The 17,347-nt window shown below is 45.9% G+C and overlaps 2 protein-coding genes across 3 annotated transcripts in view; one reads left to right on the top strand and one right to left on the bottom strand.

Moving 5' to 3' along the window:
• The first annotated feature begins 1,726 nt into the window (after positions 1-1,726).
• PLA2G5 (phospholipase A2 group V) overlaps positions 1,727-17,347 on the top strand; it is a 45,065-nt gene continuing 29,444 nt past the window's right edge. The window contains exon 1 of the mRNA XM_019666737.1: positions 1,727-1,750. The gene's annotated coding sequence lies outside the window, so the exon portion shown is untranslated. The remainder of the gene's footprint in view (positions 1,751-17,347) is intronic.
• PLA2G2A (phospholipase A2 group IIA) lies at positions 7,192-11,543 on the bottom strand. Of its 2 annotated transcripts, XM_019666724.1 has the most exons (6): positions 11,517-11,541; positions 11,099-11,174; positions 10,643-10,692; positions 10,323-10,467; positions 9,643-9,749; positions 7,192-7,550 (listed from the first exon to the last, which is right to left on the bottom strand). In XM_019666724.1, the coding sequence occupies exons 2-6, from the start codon at positions 11,137-11,139 to the stop codon at positions 7,408-7,410; spliced, it is 486 nt and encodes a 161-aa protein (XP_019522269.1). In that variant the 5' UTR covers positions 11,140-11,174; positions 11,517-11,541; the 3' UTR covers positions 7,192-7,407. The 2 variants fall into 2 exon arrangements, with proteins under 2 accessions (XP_019522269.1, XP_019522270.1); XM_019666725.1 differs by lacking the exon at positions 11,099-11,174 and having other exon boundaries at positions 11,517-11,543.

The raw sequence follows: 17,347 nt of genomic DNA on the forward strand, positions 1-17,347 counted from the left end.
GCTCTTTCATTAATCATTTTTTCTTTTAAATTGGGGAATTGGGGGAGGGGACCAGCCAAGTTGTTGTTCTTCAGTCTTCGTTGTGGAGGGTGCCAGTCGTCATCTGGCTTCCCGTCATCAGCTCGTGGCCTCTAAGCTCAAGGTGCTATGTTACAATCTTAGTTGCGGGTGGGCGTAGCCACCATCTTATGTGGGAGTCGAACCCGGCAGCCTTGTTGCTAAGAGTGCACGCTCTATCCACTGAGCCATCCAGGTGGCAGCTCAGTTCAAGGTGCTGAGTTCAGTCTTAGTTACGGGCGGGCATAGCCCACCATCGAATAGGCAGTCTTGTTGTTAGGAGCACATGCTCTCACCACCTGAGCCATCCTGCCACCTGTTGGCAGCTCAGCTTGGGTGCAGCATCACTGGCCCATGTAGGAATCAAACTGGCAGCCCTGTCGCTCAGAGCTCACGCTCTTAAGCTAACTCTTAACCAACTGAGCCACTTGGCTGGCCCTCATTAACCATCTTGATTCAAGTCTTTTACGAGATCTGGACTAGATCATGAAGAGGACTCTGTGACCCATTAGCCTTGAACCTTTCTCTCAGCATGGAAGGGCGGGCATCTTATTATCACGAGATGACAGGCCCCATGTTGTAATGTAGAAGCTGGGCATCATGGGAGAGCATGAGTGGACCCATGTGGCTCAGGAGTAGATTGTGTTAGGCATCATGTATGTGTCTCCCCAGGTTTTTGCAGCCTTATCTGTGGCCTGGACCCTCAGCATTTGCTGCATTTCAGTCAGACCCCTGAGCTAACGGTGAACCAGGTGTGGTTTCTAGTCTTGAGTTGCTCCCTGGCTACCATTCCTTCATTTTGCTAAACTTAATTAATATCCCATTACATCATGTATAGAAAATTTTTCATAGTCACCTTTCTGCCACTCAGCATGAACCTGACCTATTCTACTTGCTATCAGGCCGGATGCACCAGTTTAACTCCATCTTAAAACTGAGGACAAAAGCAAAATAAAAATGATGTTTGGATCATGTGTGATCCCCGTTAATATAGCCCCGAGGTAGCAATCACTGAGAAATGATATTTCATTCAGGCCAGATGGTGTGAACTAGGACCCAGAGGCTCGCTGGGTGCTATGACAGCTGGCAGCGACCCTCATGCCCAGTCAAGCTTTCTAACATCATGAGCGACAGAGAGAACAGACTTTGGGTCAAGACAGCCCTGGGTTTGAATTCTCACTCTGTCAACTACATACTGCGCATGCATCACTGTGTGTGTGTGTGCGCGCGCGCGCTCGCGTGCGCATTTATAGAGTAAGTTTCCAGAAGTGGGGTTGCTGAGTCAAAGGATAAATGCATTTATTTATAACTGACCAATTGCTTAACTGATTGCCTCATAGGTTCTCCTCCTAACACAGTTATCATTACTTTGTGCAGGACACTCACTGGTTTTGTTTTATTTTATTCATTTTTTTCCGCCTTTTACCCTCCATCTCCACTATTGATTTATCCTTCATCTGTTTATTTAGATATATGGTTCGTTGGAAAATATTTAGCATCTCTGCTTGTGTGCTTTTAAATTATACATGAGACATGGCACTGTATAATTTCCCTTTTTCTTCTGCCAAGACTGCAAGCTGGCATGGGCTGCTGGCTCCCTCTGCCAAAACCAATCTGGCAAAGCTGCAGATCTGGGAGACAAGCTTGGGTTTGAAGAACTAACAAAGGAACCCGTGCAGGGTCCTGCCAGGAGGTATGAAGCTGATCTCGGCTGCTGTGTGTGGTTGTCGGACAGAAGGGGCTGGCTGCGCCCTGGGGCAAGCACAGGGACTGGAGGTTGGGAGGAAGTGTCTTATATTCTCTTCTTCCTCTCCCTTTACCTCTTCATCCCAGAAGCCAGAGCGGATATACTCAAGCTTTGGAGGTCATATTAGGCCTGTCCAAAAGCCCTGCAGGGAGGAGAAATTGTTGAAGACAATGCAGGCTGCTCAGCCCCCCATTAATTCTTTCATCTCACCCTTCACTACTTCCTCCTCCACCGCACCCCAAAATCCCAGGGGTGGCCGCTTTCAATATGTAATAAAGGACGCAGCGTCCTGCCAATCTGCTACTTCCCAGGTGTTTCATGACGAAATCCTGACCACAGCAATCGTCCAATGGCAATCATCAAATCTAGGACGTATGCCTTTCCTTCTCTCTGAATTCACCTGGAGTCACACAACTACACTTGCTAAAGAAAAGGAAATAGATTTGACACCATGTACCATCTAACACAGAATTGTCAGAATAGGTGAACAAGAAATTTAAATAAGCACGTTAAACATACATATGTAAATAAGAAAAGATATTAGCAATATAAGCCAAGAAAAAGAAATCATGAAAAAAAAACACCTTATGTGTAAATGTTGGTGATGAAGAATATAATCAATGAAATGGAATAGCCGGCTGAAGACTGACACAGGGAGTTAGAAGCTTAGATTGAGAAATAGAAATGGAAAATAGAAAAGAACATCTAAGAGGTGTGGAGGATAAATGTGCCAACATCCAGATAATGCAAGTCCCAGGAGGTGGGAGGAAAAATCGAGGGAAGTAGTAAAGAAATAATGAATATAAAATTCTTATGTTTAAATAAAGGTGAAAGGACCTAAGGATGAACACAGGACAGATAAAGAAAAACTGACAACCTAGACGCATTGTAGTGAAAGCTAAGGACCTCAAGGACAAAGAGGGGAATTCTAAAGGCTTCCGAGGGAAAAGCAGAAAAGCATCCACAGGGCTGGCCGAGTGGCTCAGTTGGTTAAGAGTGCGAACTCTGAGCAACAGGGTCACCGGTTCGATTCCCACCTGGGCCAGCGAGCTGTGCCTGAGCTGAACTGCCGCTGAGATGGTGAGAGCACATGCTGTTAGCAGCAAGGTTGCTGGTTCGACCCCCTTATGGGATAGTGGGCTGCACACCCCGCAACTAAGATTGAGCATGGCACCTTGAGCCGAGCAGCCGAGAGCTGCTGACAGGAGGCTGGATGGCTCAGTGTGCAACAAGGTTGCCGGTTCAACCCCTGCATAGGATGGTGGGCTGTGCCCCCCACAACTAGATTGAAAGCAGTAACTGGACTTAGAGCTGAGCTTGCGCCCTCCACAACTAAGATTGAAGGACAACAGCTGGACTTGGAGCTTATGGGTCCTGGAAAAACACAATGTTCCCCTTCCCCAATTCCCCAATTCCCCAACACTGTTCCCTTCCGCAATTCCCCAATAAAAATCTTAAAAATAAAAAAAAAAGAAAACCAGCCACAGATTAGGAGTGAGACTAATATCAGTCTTCTCACCAGCAATACTGGATGAAAGAAGCAAATGGAGACCTATTTCTAAGGTATAGAAGAAAAAAAATGGAACCTAGACTATTATAACCTTTCAAATGGTTGTTTGATGCGCGGTTGTAAAAGAAATGTGCCCAGAAATAGGAGGCCTCCAAAATTTTGCACACAAAACTTACATGGAAAAAAATTCTTGGAAGAATCCTCAATTTGGAAGTGCAAAGACTTTACTGAAGGGTGAGAGGTAGCAGAGCAAACAAGCCATTGCTTTTCCCTTCCCCTTGACTGAGGCAGAAGAAAAGAGCAAGCTTTTAATTATGGCGTTTTCAAAGGGCATTTCAGAGCCTCTGCTTGGAAATTGAGAGCGATCGTCGAGGAATAAGATAGTCCCATCCTTACTCACTCCAGTGTGTCCTGAAGGGTTGCAGGAAAGGAAACAAGATTCTACCTACATTCTAATAAACAAGTAAATAAGAAACACTTACTCCAAGTCGATGGACAAAAGCATATTGCTAATTGTAAAACAGTTAAGGGCATTTGTCTTTCCTCAGTATGGGTTCGACCAGGGCTTCGCAAAGTGGGGTCCATGGGCCAGAGCAGTGATCCCGGTCCATTTGGTGAGTCCATTTGATATTGAGACGGAGAGTAAGTGTTTAGAAATTTCCAAGCAATTTGACGGAGTGCTTTTATGTTCTCTGAATCAATTAAGACATTTGGGTTCATATTCGGTATGTCTTTTATTTTACAAAAGTAGTGATCCGAGACAGGTCAAGGGCAAAGAGCACTGGTCCCTTCACCAGGGTTCGTGTGAGAAGTGCGGGGTTAGACCAAGGACCGGCAAACTTTCCCTGTGAAAGGTCATACGTTCCCTGTTGTAACTATTCAGTTCTGCTATCTTGGCATGGCAGCAGCCATAGACCATAGGGAAACCAAAGATTATGGTTGGGTCGCAATAAAACTTTATTGCCACTAAAATGTAAATTTCATATCATTTTAATGCATCACAGATTATTCTTCTTTTGATTTTTTTTTAACCATTAAAAAAATGTAAAAACCATCCTGACCTTGTAAGGTATACAAAACCAGGCAGTGGACAAATCTGACTCACCCCATCTTGTCAATCCCTGGGTTAGACTACATTGTCTCTGAGAATTAGCGTCTGTCTCAGGGAGAGGAATGTGTGTGTGTTTGATGGTGCTAATTTTCTTTTGAATAAGAAATATATTCATAGGGCTAAAACTATAATATATTTGAGAAGTCCCCTTCTCACCCCATCTGTGCCCACCCCATTTCCCTGCCAGCTCTGATCCCTATAGGTAGCCATTTACATTAACGTCTTGTGTGTTCTTTATGGTTTATGGCAAATTAACAAGTACATATCCATATTTCCGCACTTTTCTACGTAAACGTAGCATGCCGTTTATGCTGCTCTCCACTGCCTTCTTCTCACTTGCTGCCATCGTGGTGACTTTCTATATTGCAACAGAGAAAGCTTCCCTCAGCAAACAGATGCATTCCACTTTGAGGTTGTATCATTGTTTATTTAACTCATCTTCTCTACCTGGACTCTTGGGTTATTTCCAACCCAACCCAGAATAATGTGGCAATAAAAAAAATGTCTCATGCATCACTGTGCATGTGGTATGTATGTGTGTGTGTGTGTGTGTGTGTGTGCGCGCGCGCGCGCGCGCGTGCCTTCATAGAGTAAATTTCTAGAAGAGGAGTTGCTCAACCAAAAGATAAATGCATTTATCATTTTTGTAGATTTTCCCAGTGAGCCGTCTGTGGGCATTTTGCACTCCCACTAGCTGCATACAAGAGTCCCAGTTCCCCCATGCAGCCTTGCCGATAGGGCGGGTTGTCCCGCTTTTGGATTTTTATCCATTCTAATAAATAAGATGATATCGCAGTGGAATTTTAACTTGCATTTCTCTTAGTATGAGTGACAGTGAACATGACCAGGGCTAACGAAGCATCTTTATGCAGAATTAGAAAAAGGCACCCCTTCTGGGATGAGGAATTACAGAGAGGCACTGCCTATGGGTCAGGGCAGATCTTGCTGAGCTGTGCATGGGCTGAAGCTTGGCTTGCACTCAGGCCTCCTGCTCAGGGTGCCCTTGTGCAGAGTTCCACACCAAGCAGCTCTGATGGTGATGATCAAAGTACCAGTGAGGCTGTAGTCAGTCCAGGTGGACAGCCCAGCAGAACCCTGGATGACAGGAGGGGAAGTAGCATCCAGGCGCATACTTTTTTTTTTTTTTAAGATTTTATTGGGGAATTGGGGGAGGAGAACCGCACTGGGGATTTGGGGAAAGGAAACAGACAAGTTGCTGTCCTTTTTCGTTCTTCAGTCTAGTTGTGGGGGACGCCGCTTCACTGGCCCATGTTGGTATTATGATCATTGCGCTCTTCCCGGCTGAGGCAGTCGGTCGCCGGCCATTGGGTGGCTGCTCATGGCAGCTCATGGCAGCCCACTGCAGCCCCACTGCAACCTACCCCGTCGCCAGCTACACATGGCAGCCCAGCTCCAGATCGAGCTGTTGTTCACCATCTTAGCTGTAGAGGGCGCAGCGTCACTGGCCCATGTGGGAACCAAACCGGCGGCCCTGCTGCTCAGAGCTCACGCTCCCAAGCCAACTCTTAACCAACTGAGCCACTTGGCCAGTCCCAGGCACATAATTTATGGATCCCAGTGCAAAGTAAAATGCAGGGCCCTATGTTATTAAGAATTTCAAAATGGCTGGGGCACAACACTCAACTAGGTTCAGGCTCTTCTGAACATGGGACCCCATGGGACTCTGCGTGGGTCGCAGCCCAGGAAGCTGGCTCTGGATGAGGGAATAAGGACCCAGGATCCGGGGCCAGTGTCACATGGACCCACCTTCCCCAGGCTGGCAACACAGGAGAGCATCGTACTATATAGATTATGTGAGCTACAGCTCCCCAACAAATCAAGACCAATTGTCCTGTTTTCCCCCAACAGGCTAGCAGGAGCTGCTCTCACTCAGGAGAGGAGAGGTGGGTGGCTGGGTTTCACTTGTAATACTAATAACACATACAGACATGCCAGATCCAGCGCTTTACATTCGGTATCCCTTTTAATTCTCCAACAAGCTCATGCAGTTGGTACCAAAGTGAAGTCCATTTAGATGAGGGGACGAAGGCTTAGGGAGGTGGTATTGGAGGACCTGACTCAGCCAGTCTGACTCCAGCATCTGGATTTTTAACCCCTTACACCATATTGCCTTGTACCAGTTTGTTCTCACACTAACAGTGCCTGGGGCAGTGTGTGCACACGTGACAATTAAGTTGGCAAACTTGTTGCAACCATGTTGCTAACCTTTTTTTAAATATCAAAGGGAGTATTCATTATGAATTTGTACCAACTGGACAAAGAGTTAACCACGTTTACTATTTGAAAGTGCTGAAAAGGCTGCGTGAAAAAATTAGACGACCTGAACTTTTCACCAACAATTCATGGCTCTTGCATCACAACAATGCACCAGCTCACATGGCACTGTCTGTGAGGGAGTTTTTAGCCAGTGAACAAGTAACTGTATTGGAACACTCTCCCTACTCACCTGAGCTGGCCCTCAATGACTTCTTTCTTTACCCGAAGGTAAAGGAAATATTGAAAGAAAGACATTTTGATGACATTCAGGACATCAAGGGTAATACGATGACAGCTCTGATGGCCATTCCAGAAAAAGAGTTCCAAAATGTCTTTGAAGAGTGGTCTAGACACTGGCATTGGTGCATAGCTTCCCACAGGGGAGTACTTCGAAGGTGACCATAGTGATATTCAGCAATGAGGTATGTGGCGCTTTTTCTGAGATGAATTCGCGAACTTAATTGTCACACACACACAGTTTGCCAAAGAATTGCTTTATTGGGAAGAGACCTGGGGAGTGTAGCTGCCATACCTAAGCAGGAAGCAGGGCTTAGAGGACAGTGAAAAGGGGGAATTCTCCTGCTGCCCAAGGAAGAGGGGGATAAGAGGCGAGGTATACATGTCTCAGGGCCTCTCAGTCTGGACAGAAAGTTTCTATCTGGGGATCAAAGGGCTCCTGGTGAGGCATCCAGGGTAAGGGGACCCTCAGCACTGGAGGGCCCTGTTGCCGCACTGCCATTTTTTGTAGAATTGGTATTTTTTATTATAGGTGTTCCGGTTTCTCGCAAAACAGGTAGCAGCCACTTTATCACATTCACACAGTTGACTTCTACAGTAGTCCTGTTTTGCTGAAATCACAAGAAAATAAATACCAAATGGGGGTTTGTTAATATTTTATGGCTCCCTGTGGGAACCCTGGGGGAGAAGACACAGCCCCTGGCCCCCAGAAGCTTCTAGCCTGAGACAAGCACTTGTGCTCCAAGTATTTCTGACGGTGGGGAGACAGAGTCCCTGCCCTAGGCTGATGGGGACACGAACAGCCAAGCACTAGGCAACTCTGTTAAAGGCCTTCCTGACAGCCATTGTTCCTTTCTTCTTGCTAACCGATGTGTCCAGGTACAAAGCCCATCCCCTTAGGGCCTGGGGATGGGTCATGATAGGTGTAACCCAGTCCTGGTCATCCCTTTGACCTTTGCAGTGATTGGTCTCTGGGTAGCACATGACCTTGCTCTGGCCAATGAGCCCCAAGGGGAGGTCTTCTGGGGGCTTTGGGAAGGATTAATTTCCATCTTCAAAAAGAGAGATGTAGATGGGGAAAGCCTCTTTTGTAGGGTAAGGCCATGATGCTTGGAGCTGCAGTGTGTGTCTCGGCATCACATCGCCAGCATGGCAGAGCAGATAGCCAAAAGGCTGGGTCCCTGAGGACACAGCTGAGAAGCTACCTCAGTCCTGGCACTGCCCTCTTCCCAACTTCTGTAACGTGGGAGCCAGACTTCCCCATTATCAAGCCCTTTCAGTTGGGTATCTTGTTGCTTACACCCCAAAATCTGCTAAAGAGACATGACTTACGGAGAGGTCATGATAGGGGAACATCATTTCTGATCTTCAGGGGCTCGGACTGTTGGGCGAGAGTCTATGCTTTCTCAAAATGCCACTTGTGGATCTGCTGTCTGGGGGCACATGGTTTCCGCGGCCACCCAGCTCTCTTCTCCCCGTCAGTGCCAGACTTTCTCCAGAATGTTGTCTACACTTAGCTGTCTCAGCTTCACTTCCTGCTCGGTCCCCAACCCGCTCTAACCTGGCTTTGCCCTCACCCTCCATGAAAACAGCCCTCACTGAGGTCCTCCATGGCCTTCCTGCCGCTAAACCCAAGAAGCCTTGTTGGCCCTTATCCTGGAGGCTCCTCTGTTAAACTGGCTGCTGTTCATCATCTCCTCGCCAACAACTCCTCAACCTTCTCTGAGCTCCCCCCTTCCCTCTCAGATTCTCCTCTGTCTTCTTTCTGGAACTTGAAACATCAAATGGGTGAGCTCTCTGCTGCCGACTCCTGAATCCGTGCTCCCGGTCCAGACCGCTCCCTGCAGCTGTGAGCTCCTACATCCAGCGGCCTGCTGCACATCTCCCGTGGCGTTCTGGAAGCCTTTTAAACTCAACATGCTCTAAATATAACTCCACGTCTTCTTCCAGTTGTTCTAGCCACACCGTTGTACTCCCACTCAACAGCTCCCAGCCCCCTACCCAGCCAATCACCGAGCTCATCTGAGTCTCCCTCAAGTCCATCTTATGTTACTCCCCACCCCTTCCATCCTGACCACCATCGCCATATGTCTAGTCCTCGCTACTTCTTGTCCGCATTATGGCAATCTCATGGCTCTGTCCTTCCATCTGTCTCCACCCGCCTTGCAGCCGGGGTGAGTCCTCTGAAATCCAAATCTGATCACATCACTCCTTTGCTTAAGAGCCTTAGGACCAAAATCAAAATACAAGAGGGCCTCGGCCTGTTCTAGCCCCTTCCCATCCCTCCGGCTGTCACCTCCCACCACCATCTCCCTCTCCTCCTCACGTTTCTCTTCAGCCCCACAGAATAGCAGTTCCCGGGGTCCCTTTGCCTCTGCTGAATCCTCTTGCTGGAATGCCTGGAACCCCACCCCCCACCCCCCCATGCCGGCACAGGTTTGAGGATTCAGCTTGAATGTCCTGTGTTCAGGAGCCGTCCTGAACCTCAGGCTGCATTCAGGGCTCCACCCTGTTGCTTACTTCCTATTGGAATCTCCTGTACTGCACTTTCATTTTCTTTACGAGTCACTCACCTATGAGCTCCTATGACACTGTCCCTTTGTATCTCTCTCTAGCTCTGGTGCCCAGCACAGGGCCCAGCACAGGGGACACTCAGTAAAACAAACAAAGAAGACTGGGTGGAGATGTAGGACTCTTCCTTACCACAGGTGATTTGGCCCTTGTTGTAAGAAAACTTGTAGCCCAGCAACTTGGTGCCACACCCACGGTTCTGCAACTGTTTGTAGCAACAGTCATGCGCCATGCAGCACCTGTGACGAGAGCTTGCTATTGGGGCTGCCTCCCCCCGCTGCTCCAGGGAGCCTGGTGGCCCACGGTCTCGCCCCCTTGACCTTGGCCAGAGACCCAGTGACTTTGGAATAGGCTAACCCAGGGGTCGGCAAACTTTGGAGACGGAAAAGCTGCCAGGGGTCAGCAAATAGCGGCTCACCAACTGTGGCTCTGAAGTAAAATTGAAAATGAAAATAAAACTACCATAGTTGCATGTATAAAAATTTTAAAGGATATTATTCACATAATGGTGATTATGTAAAAATATATTTATGGCTCTCAAATAGTTTTTAAATTGTTGTGAGGGACAGGATTGGCTCTTCCAGGGGTTGGCAAACTTTTGAGACGGAACGTACCCAAAGAGCTGCATGTGGCTTGTGAGCCGCAGTTTGCCCACCCCTGGTCTAGAGCAGAGTTTCCCACATGCTGGCTGCTTTCCTGGCTGGGACCCCATGGGGTTTTGTGTCAATGAGTCATCAGCACTGCCTTTGCAGCTCCCAGCCCTGCCCAAGCCACAAATGGGCAGAGGGAGGGGAGGGTTGGGGTGGCCTCACCGATCCGTCGCATCCTTGGGGGTTCCTTTTCCGCCCAAGCCACAGTAGCAACCGTAGAAAGCATAAGTAGACATGGCTTCTTTTCCTGTGGTCTTCCAGATCATTTTCTCGAAATTCAGCAAATCCCCGTGGGTTTCCAGCAGACCTGGAAGGAAACCCAGTGATGGAACCTGGGGCCATGTCCTCTTTCTCTGCCCCTCTCTGCTATTCCCCATCACCCCCAGTGAGCAGGGCTGACACAATGGGGAGGGCAACTAGAAATGAGGGTGCTTCCCTCCTGGGCTTCCCCCTTGTGTCCAGAGGTCAGGGTTCGTTCTCACCAAAGACCATGATCATGGCCAACAGCAGGAGGGTCTTCATGTCGACAGTTCTGTGTGGGGGACATGCAGATGGATTGGCCTAGACTCCTCTCTCAGGTGGTCCCAGATTCTGCCCTGGCCCCCTGTTCTCCTGCTCGCAACTCAGCAACCCTGGAGAAAGGAGTCTTCCAGGGAACACACGACATGCTCCTTGACCCAAGGTGACTACCTTCGTCACACACAGAACACACAAGGAGTGTGCAGATCCAGGACCCCCTGAGCCTTCCCAACTCTGTTGAATATTTTCACATACATGCAGGCCTCAGACCCATTGAGACCCCCCCCCCAATACACACATGATACAATAAGGAGACCTCCATGCTCCTCCATGAGAGTTCCTGGAGGTTGCAACCAGGTCACCCCAACCACCTGGGAGATTCCCAAGGTCATAGGTTGTGTGTCCCCCATTAGACATACCTTCCTTGTTCCCAACCAGATTCAAAGTTTGGGAATTCCATCCATGGAGTCCAATCCCCAATATTTTCCTCTGAAACTAAAGCATCTCTTTGCAAGACTTTCCAACCCCTTACACTTTTTGCAAGCACAAACGTGTACATCCTCACACACACATGCATGCGTATACACACGCTTGAGCTCACCCACAAGGGCAAACATCCCTTCACACAATACACCCACAGACCCACACAACACACTTGTGCACACGGATGCTCTTGTACATACCAAATCATGTGTGTGCCTGTTTATGTTCCTGTATACCTATATACACACACATATAAACACACATGCGCACACATGCACAACACAGCCACTCTCAAAGACCGCCAGTGAGCAGGGACTCATACTCCTAACAGGGCATGAATTTCTGGAGGCTTACCTATTAGAGGAACCCGGACTTGATACCTCCAAGTGTCTGTCTTGTTTATTCTGAACTCCAGCTCCCCTTAAATAGGTTCGACCGCTGGGAGGTTGGGAGTTGGTGAGGTACGCTAACAGGGTGGGAGTTCGGCCAGTTGGTGGACTCCAAGTTTGGCCTGATCATACCCGTGGGCAATCCCCGTTTTTCTCCCCTCATTAGCTGGCAGGACAGAGCTGAGGGTGGAAAAACCTTATGTGCCGTTAGCTGATGCCAACATTTTTTGATGACTTTCTCATCTTTCCCATGGGCCTCATTCCCGACTGAGCTCCTGACATTCCCATAAAGAGCTCTGGGTGTGAGCACCGGTCATCTCCCTGGAACCATGTTCATGAGAGGGCAGGCTGTGGACTCCTCGGCCTTGCCGACAGGACCAGTGACTGAGTGGGGATCGCTCCTTTCTTTGGCTAAATGTGGAATTTGGAAATAGGAAAGGGGGGGCACTTATTGTTATTGATTCATTCAATCAATCAATCATCCATTCACAGGAAGTACATACTCAGCCTCTACAAAGTGCTACATGAGCCTCTGGGGGGTGATGAGGAATCGTATCCCGAAGCCCAGGGACCCCAGCAGGGAAAGGGGTGCAATGAGCAGGTGGTCCCATCTCCCTGCCTTGGGCCAGAGCCTCTACCTTTTCTTCTTCTCCTCTTTTCTTCTTCTTCTCCTCCTTCTCCTCCCGTTCTGGAAAAAGCCAGAAACTGCCCTCGAGTTTCCCCTAAAGTACTGTCTCCACCTTATCCCCAGGCCTCACCTGTTCAGAGATGTAACTGATTAACTCTTCCTGGGTTTATTGTTCTTTGTTCTTCAACCATCAGGAACAAAGTAACGCTCCGGCTTTAATTTCTAAAGCAAATATCTTTTATCCTGCCCTCCAGTGCATACTGTGAATTTAGCTTCCATGGTCTTACGTAAGTGCTCCCTGATACCAGTTTCCCAAAAAGTCAAGTGGCAGAGGCTGTGGTGCTCACACATATTCCATCTGTTCTCTGTGTACCCCAGGCTCCCCTCCAGGTCTGCAGCTCCCCCCTCCAACTGGTGGTGGCTAGAAAACATCAGCATTGGTGCTAAAGGTCGCTTCTAGGCTGAAACAAGGGAAAGGATGAGGGGCAGCTTCCTGGCCTTTCCCCTCCCACCCCTCCTAGTAGAACCAGAAGAGGGAAGCAGCTTGGATCCTTGAGTCACAGCATGGAGGAAACCTGTCCTGGAGTGGCCCTCAGACCCTCAGTGGGAACTTTGGTCATTTTAAGCCGCTGATCATCGAGGCCGGTTGTGACTACAGCATAACCTCATCTATGCGAAGAGCCTTCTAGGCAGCTTTCATCTTGAAGATACAATTTACCTGTGTTACAGGTGGAATTGTTTTCGCCATCCAATTCCTATGTTGAGGTCCTCACTTCCAGCACCTCAAAATGGAACCGTGTTTGGAAATAGGGCCTTTGAAGATGCGATTAGTTAAGGTCAGGTTATTAGAGTGGGCTTAATCCAATAGGACTGGTGTCCTGATAGAAAGGGGATGTTTACACAGGGAGGACACTGTGTGGAGATGTAGGCAGAGATTGGGGGCAATGCTTCTAGAAGCCACGAAATGCTAAAGGTTGCCAGGAAGCCACCAGAAGCTCCTGGAGAAGAAGCAACAGATCCTCCCTTGCAGTCTTGGAAGGAACCAACCCTGCCTTCTCCTTGATCTCAGACTTCCAGCCTCCAGAACTGCGAGATGACCCATTGTGCTATCTCAGCTCCTCAGTTTGTGGTACTTTGTTCCTGGAACATAGCTCTAGCAAACTAACGCAATCCGTAGGAATCCCTATCAGTCTCCTTCACTGTGCAATCTGGGATTTTCGCTTTCATAGCCGTTAGTGTTAAGCCTCAATTAAGGTTCAGAGCCGATGGGCGAGAACTTCACCTTTTGTTAAGCATCTCAGCTTTTGGAACACATCCTGTCTACAATAGGCAAACTGTCCCACCCCCTACCCCCACCCTTGCCATATCCTGGTGGCATCAAGGATTCTGGTGGTATCACACATTGCCTCTCCTTTCCCCATCTTTTCAGGATTTTTTTTTTCCCCCAAGAATTCAAAGTTTGTGATCTGACCTCTTGTCCAGACTCCCTCACCCAAGCACTACTTTAAGCATTCGGAGTACATCAGTGAACAAAACAAAAATCTCTACTCATTTTACTGGAGACAGACAAACAGTAAACAAAAGACACACTATGTACATTATATAGTACAGTTAAGTGGTGATAAGGCAATGGGAAAAGATGCAATAGAGATGGAAAAGGGGTCACAAGAGTGCCAGGGGGTGAAGCATGGGTGACAACTTTACATAGAATGGATGTGCGTGAAAGGAAGGTGCTTTGAGCATAGCCAGTGTTCAGAAACGTTTTTGTAAATTATTCATAATTAAAAGAGTCAGCCTATTGGCAGTGGTTATTTTCAATATCGGAATTCTGTTGAAATTTTTTCTACTACTTTCTGTTCCCTAAATTTTTGTGTGGATGAGGAAAGCTTACTCATTACTCTTTTGTTTTTTGGGGAAACATCTTATTTTGAAATACATTTACATTTACCAAAAATGTTGCAATGGTAGAGTTCTTGTATACCCTGGAAAGTTCCAGCTTCTCTGAATATTAACATCCTGCATATTGCCATGGTACAATTATGGAAAGCAATCCATTAACATTATTAACCAATCTACAACCCTTATGGGGATGTCACCAGTTTTCCTGCCGAAGTCTTTTCTTCCTGTCAAGGGTCCCATCCAGGATTCCACATCGCAGATAATATTCCTGTCTCCTTAGCCTCCTCTGATCTGTGATAGCTCCTTAGTCTTTGCTTTTTGTGACCTTGAAAATTTTGAAGAGCATTGTGCAGGGTTTTGCAGGATGTCCCTCCATGGGGTTTGTCTGATGTTTTCTCATGATCAGATTGAGGTTACGCATTTTTGGCAAGAATATCACAGAAGTGATACTGTGCCCTTCTCAGGGAAACTTATCAATGGTCCACGATAGTGATAGGTCTCATTACTATTGATGTTCACCTCCATCAGGGAATGAAGGTGGTGCCCACCAGGTTTCTCCACCGGAAAGTTGCTCTTTTTCCTTTTGTGATCAGTACGTGTCTTGCGGGGAGGCACTTTGAGACCATTCAAGTATGGCATTCCTCCTCATACGTCTACTCACTAATTGTTAGCATGAATCCATGGTTCTTGCCTGCAACGATTATTACTGGTGTTTTATTATTTTCCTCATTCCCTCCATGTGAAGAGTTTAAATTCTCCTATAGCTAAGAGCTTTTCCTTGTAAGTATTTATTTATGCATTTAATTATTTATTTATATCAGTATGCACCCATTTATTTTCATCTATAGGATATAAGTCAATGCCATCATTTTTTTTTGAAATTGTCGCATCTTGGCCCTAGAGAGCACCTTCAAGTTGACACCTATGTACTTTTGGCATGCCATTATTATTGCTGTTGTTGTTGTTATTATTATTATTATTATTTTCCTTAGCACTTGCTTATTTTCTGGCATCACAGGATGTTCCAAGCTAATATTGTATTTTACCATTTCAAGCCCTGCAATCATTCATTTCTCCTAGGAACCCTGTTTTTTTTTTCTTTCTTTCTCTCTTCTCCTCCTCCTCCTTCTCCTCCTCCTCCTCCTTCAGCTTTAAAAACAAAGATCTGCTTACAGGGATGTCACAACTTCTGGGCCTTCTCAGCAGTCAAAGTTAGGAAACATACACACTCATACTTACATGCACTTACACGATGAGCTCACATTGATGCCTCCAATTCCAATCCAACACCACAAGATTCATTCTAATCACCCCACTTTCCCTGTGTTGAACTCTTTTCTCTAACAGGAGTTTCCTTATTCATGACAAATATCTACTTGTGTGTTTAATTCTAAGTCAAAAAATTCCAATCACATGCCTCTGTGAGACACAAATGTATTAGCTTTTGTATTTTCCTCCCAGCCTGTGCTCTGCCTCCCCGTTCTCTAGACTGTGCCTTTTGCAGAGCAGAAGCTTTTCATTTGAATGAAGTCCAACGTACCTAAAAAGTCATCATCAAACCCAAGGTCATCTAGACTTTTTCCTATGTTATCTTTTAAGAGTTGTATAGTTTTCATGTTTTGATTTAGGTCTATGATTCATCCTGAGTTAATTTTTGTGAAACATGTAAGGTCTCTGTCTACATTCTTTTTTTTGCATGCGGATAGCCAGTTGTCCCAGCACCATTTGTTGAAAAGACTATCATCTCTTCACTGAGTTGCCTTTCTCCTTTGTAAAAGATGAGTTGATTACATTTGTGTGGGTCCATTTCTGAGCTCTTGATTCTGTTCCATTGATCTGTTTGTCTATTCTTTTGGCAATACTACCCTGTCTTACTTGCTGTTGCTTTATAGGAAGTCTTGAAGTCAGGCAGTGTCCACCAACTTTGTTCTTGTTCAATATTGTGTTGGACCTTTTTGCCTCTCCACATAAACTTTAGAACCAGTTTGTCCATATCCACAAAATAACTTGCTGGGCTTTTGGTTGAGATTGCATTGAATCTATTGATCATGTTGAGAAGAACTGACATCTTGTTAATATTGAGTCTTTTTATCCATGAACATGGAATATCTCTGCATTTAACTCTTTGATTTCTTTTATCGGTGTCATCGTTTTCCTCATATTTTGTATGTTTTGTAAGAGTTATATTTAAGTATTTCATTTTGGGGTGCTAATGTAAATGATACTGTTTTAAATTACAAGTTCTAATTGTTCATTGTTAATATATAGGAGAGCAACTTATTTTTGCATATGAACCTTGTATTCTGCGATATTGTTATAATTGCTTATCAGTTCCAGGTTTATGTTGTTGTTAAGTTGATTTTCTATATAGACAATCATGTCATCTGTGGGGGAAAAAAAAGACAGTTTTATTTCTTTCTTCCCAATAAGTATACTTGTATTTCATTTTCTTTTCTTATTGCATTAGCTAGGACTTCTGGTATGATGCTAAGTAAGAGTGTTGACAGGGAACATCTTTTGTGTTGTTTCTGACATTAGCAGGAAAGCATCTAGTTTCTCATTATTAAGTATGATTTTTAGCTATAGGTTTTTCGTAGACGTTGAAGAAATTCTCTTCTCTTCCTATTTTGTTGAGAGTTTTTATCATGAATGAGTGTTGAATTTCGTCAAATGCTTCTTCTGATATGATTGTATGGTTTTTCTTCTTTAACCTGTTGATGGGATGGAATACATTAATTGACTTTCAAATGTTGAATCAACCTTGCATGTCTGGAATAAATTCCACTTGGTTAGGAGGTATAGTTCTTTTTACACCTTATTGGAGGTGATTTGCTAATATTTTTGAGGATTTCTGCATCTATGCTCATGAGAGATGTTGGTCTGTAGTTTTCCTTTCTTGTAATGTCTTTAGTTTTAGTATCAGAGTAATGCTGGCCTTATAGAAGGAGTTAGGGAGTATTCCCTCTGTTTTTATTTTCTGGAAGAGATTGTAGAGGTTGGTATAATTTTTTTCCTTAAGTATTTGGTAGCATTCACCAGTGAAACCATCTGGGCCTGGTGGTTTCCATTTTGGAAAGTTTTTAATTATTGATTCAATTTCTGTAATAAATATTGACCTCTTCATATTATCTATTATTTCTTGTGTGAGTTCACTGAGTGAATGGGAAAAGGGGCAAGAAGTAGGGCATCAATTTGCTGGCACAGCATCATAGCGGAGGCATGATCCTGGTGATGGAAGCTGTGATAAGATCTCCGTGGTTTGATGAGCT

Source organism: Hipposideros armiger, unplaced genomic scaffold (assembly GCF_001890085.2).
Source record: "Hipposideros armiger isolate ML-2016 unplaced genomic scaffold, ASM189008v1 scaffold_477, whole genome shotgun sequence".
Taxonomy (NCBI): domain Eukaryota; kingdom Metazoa; phylum Chordata; class Mammalia; order Chiroptera; family Hipposideridae; genus Hipposideros; species Hipposideros armiger.

Coding starts and splice junctions, on each gene's coding strand:
- PLA2G2A (XM_019666724.1), bottom strand. CDS start 11,139: ATGGAATTCCCAAACTTTGAATCTGGTTGGGAACAAGGAAG. Junction 10,468..10,642: donor GGCCATGATCATGGTCTTTG/GTGAGAACGAAC, acceptor GTTTCCTTCCAG/GTCTGCTGGAAACCCACGGG. Junction 7,551..9,642: donor CAAGGGCCAAATCACCTGTG/GTAAGGAAGAGT, acceptor TTGTGATTTCAG/CAAAACAGGACTACTGTAGA.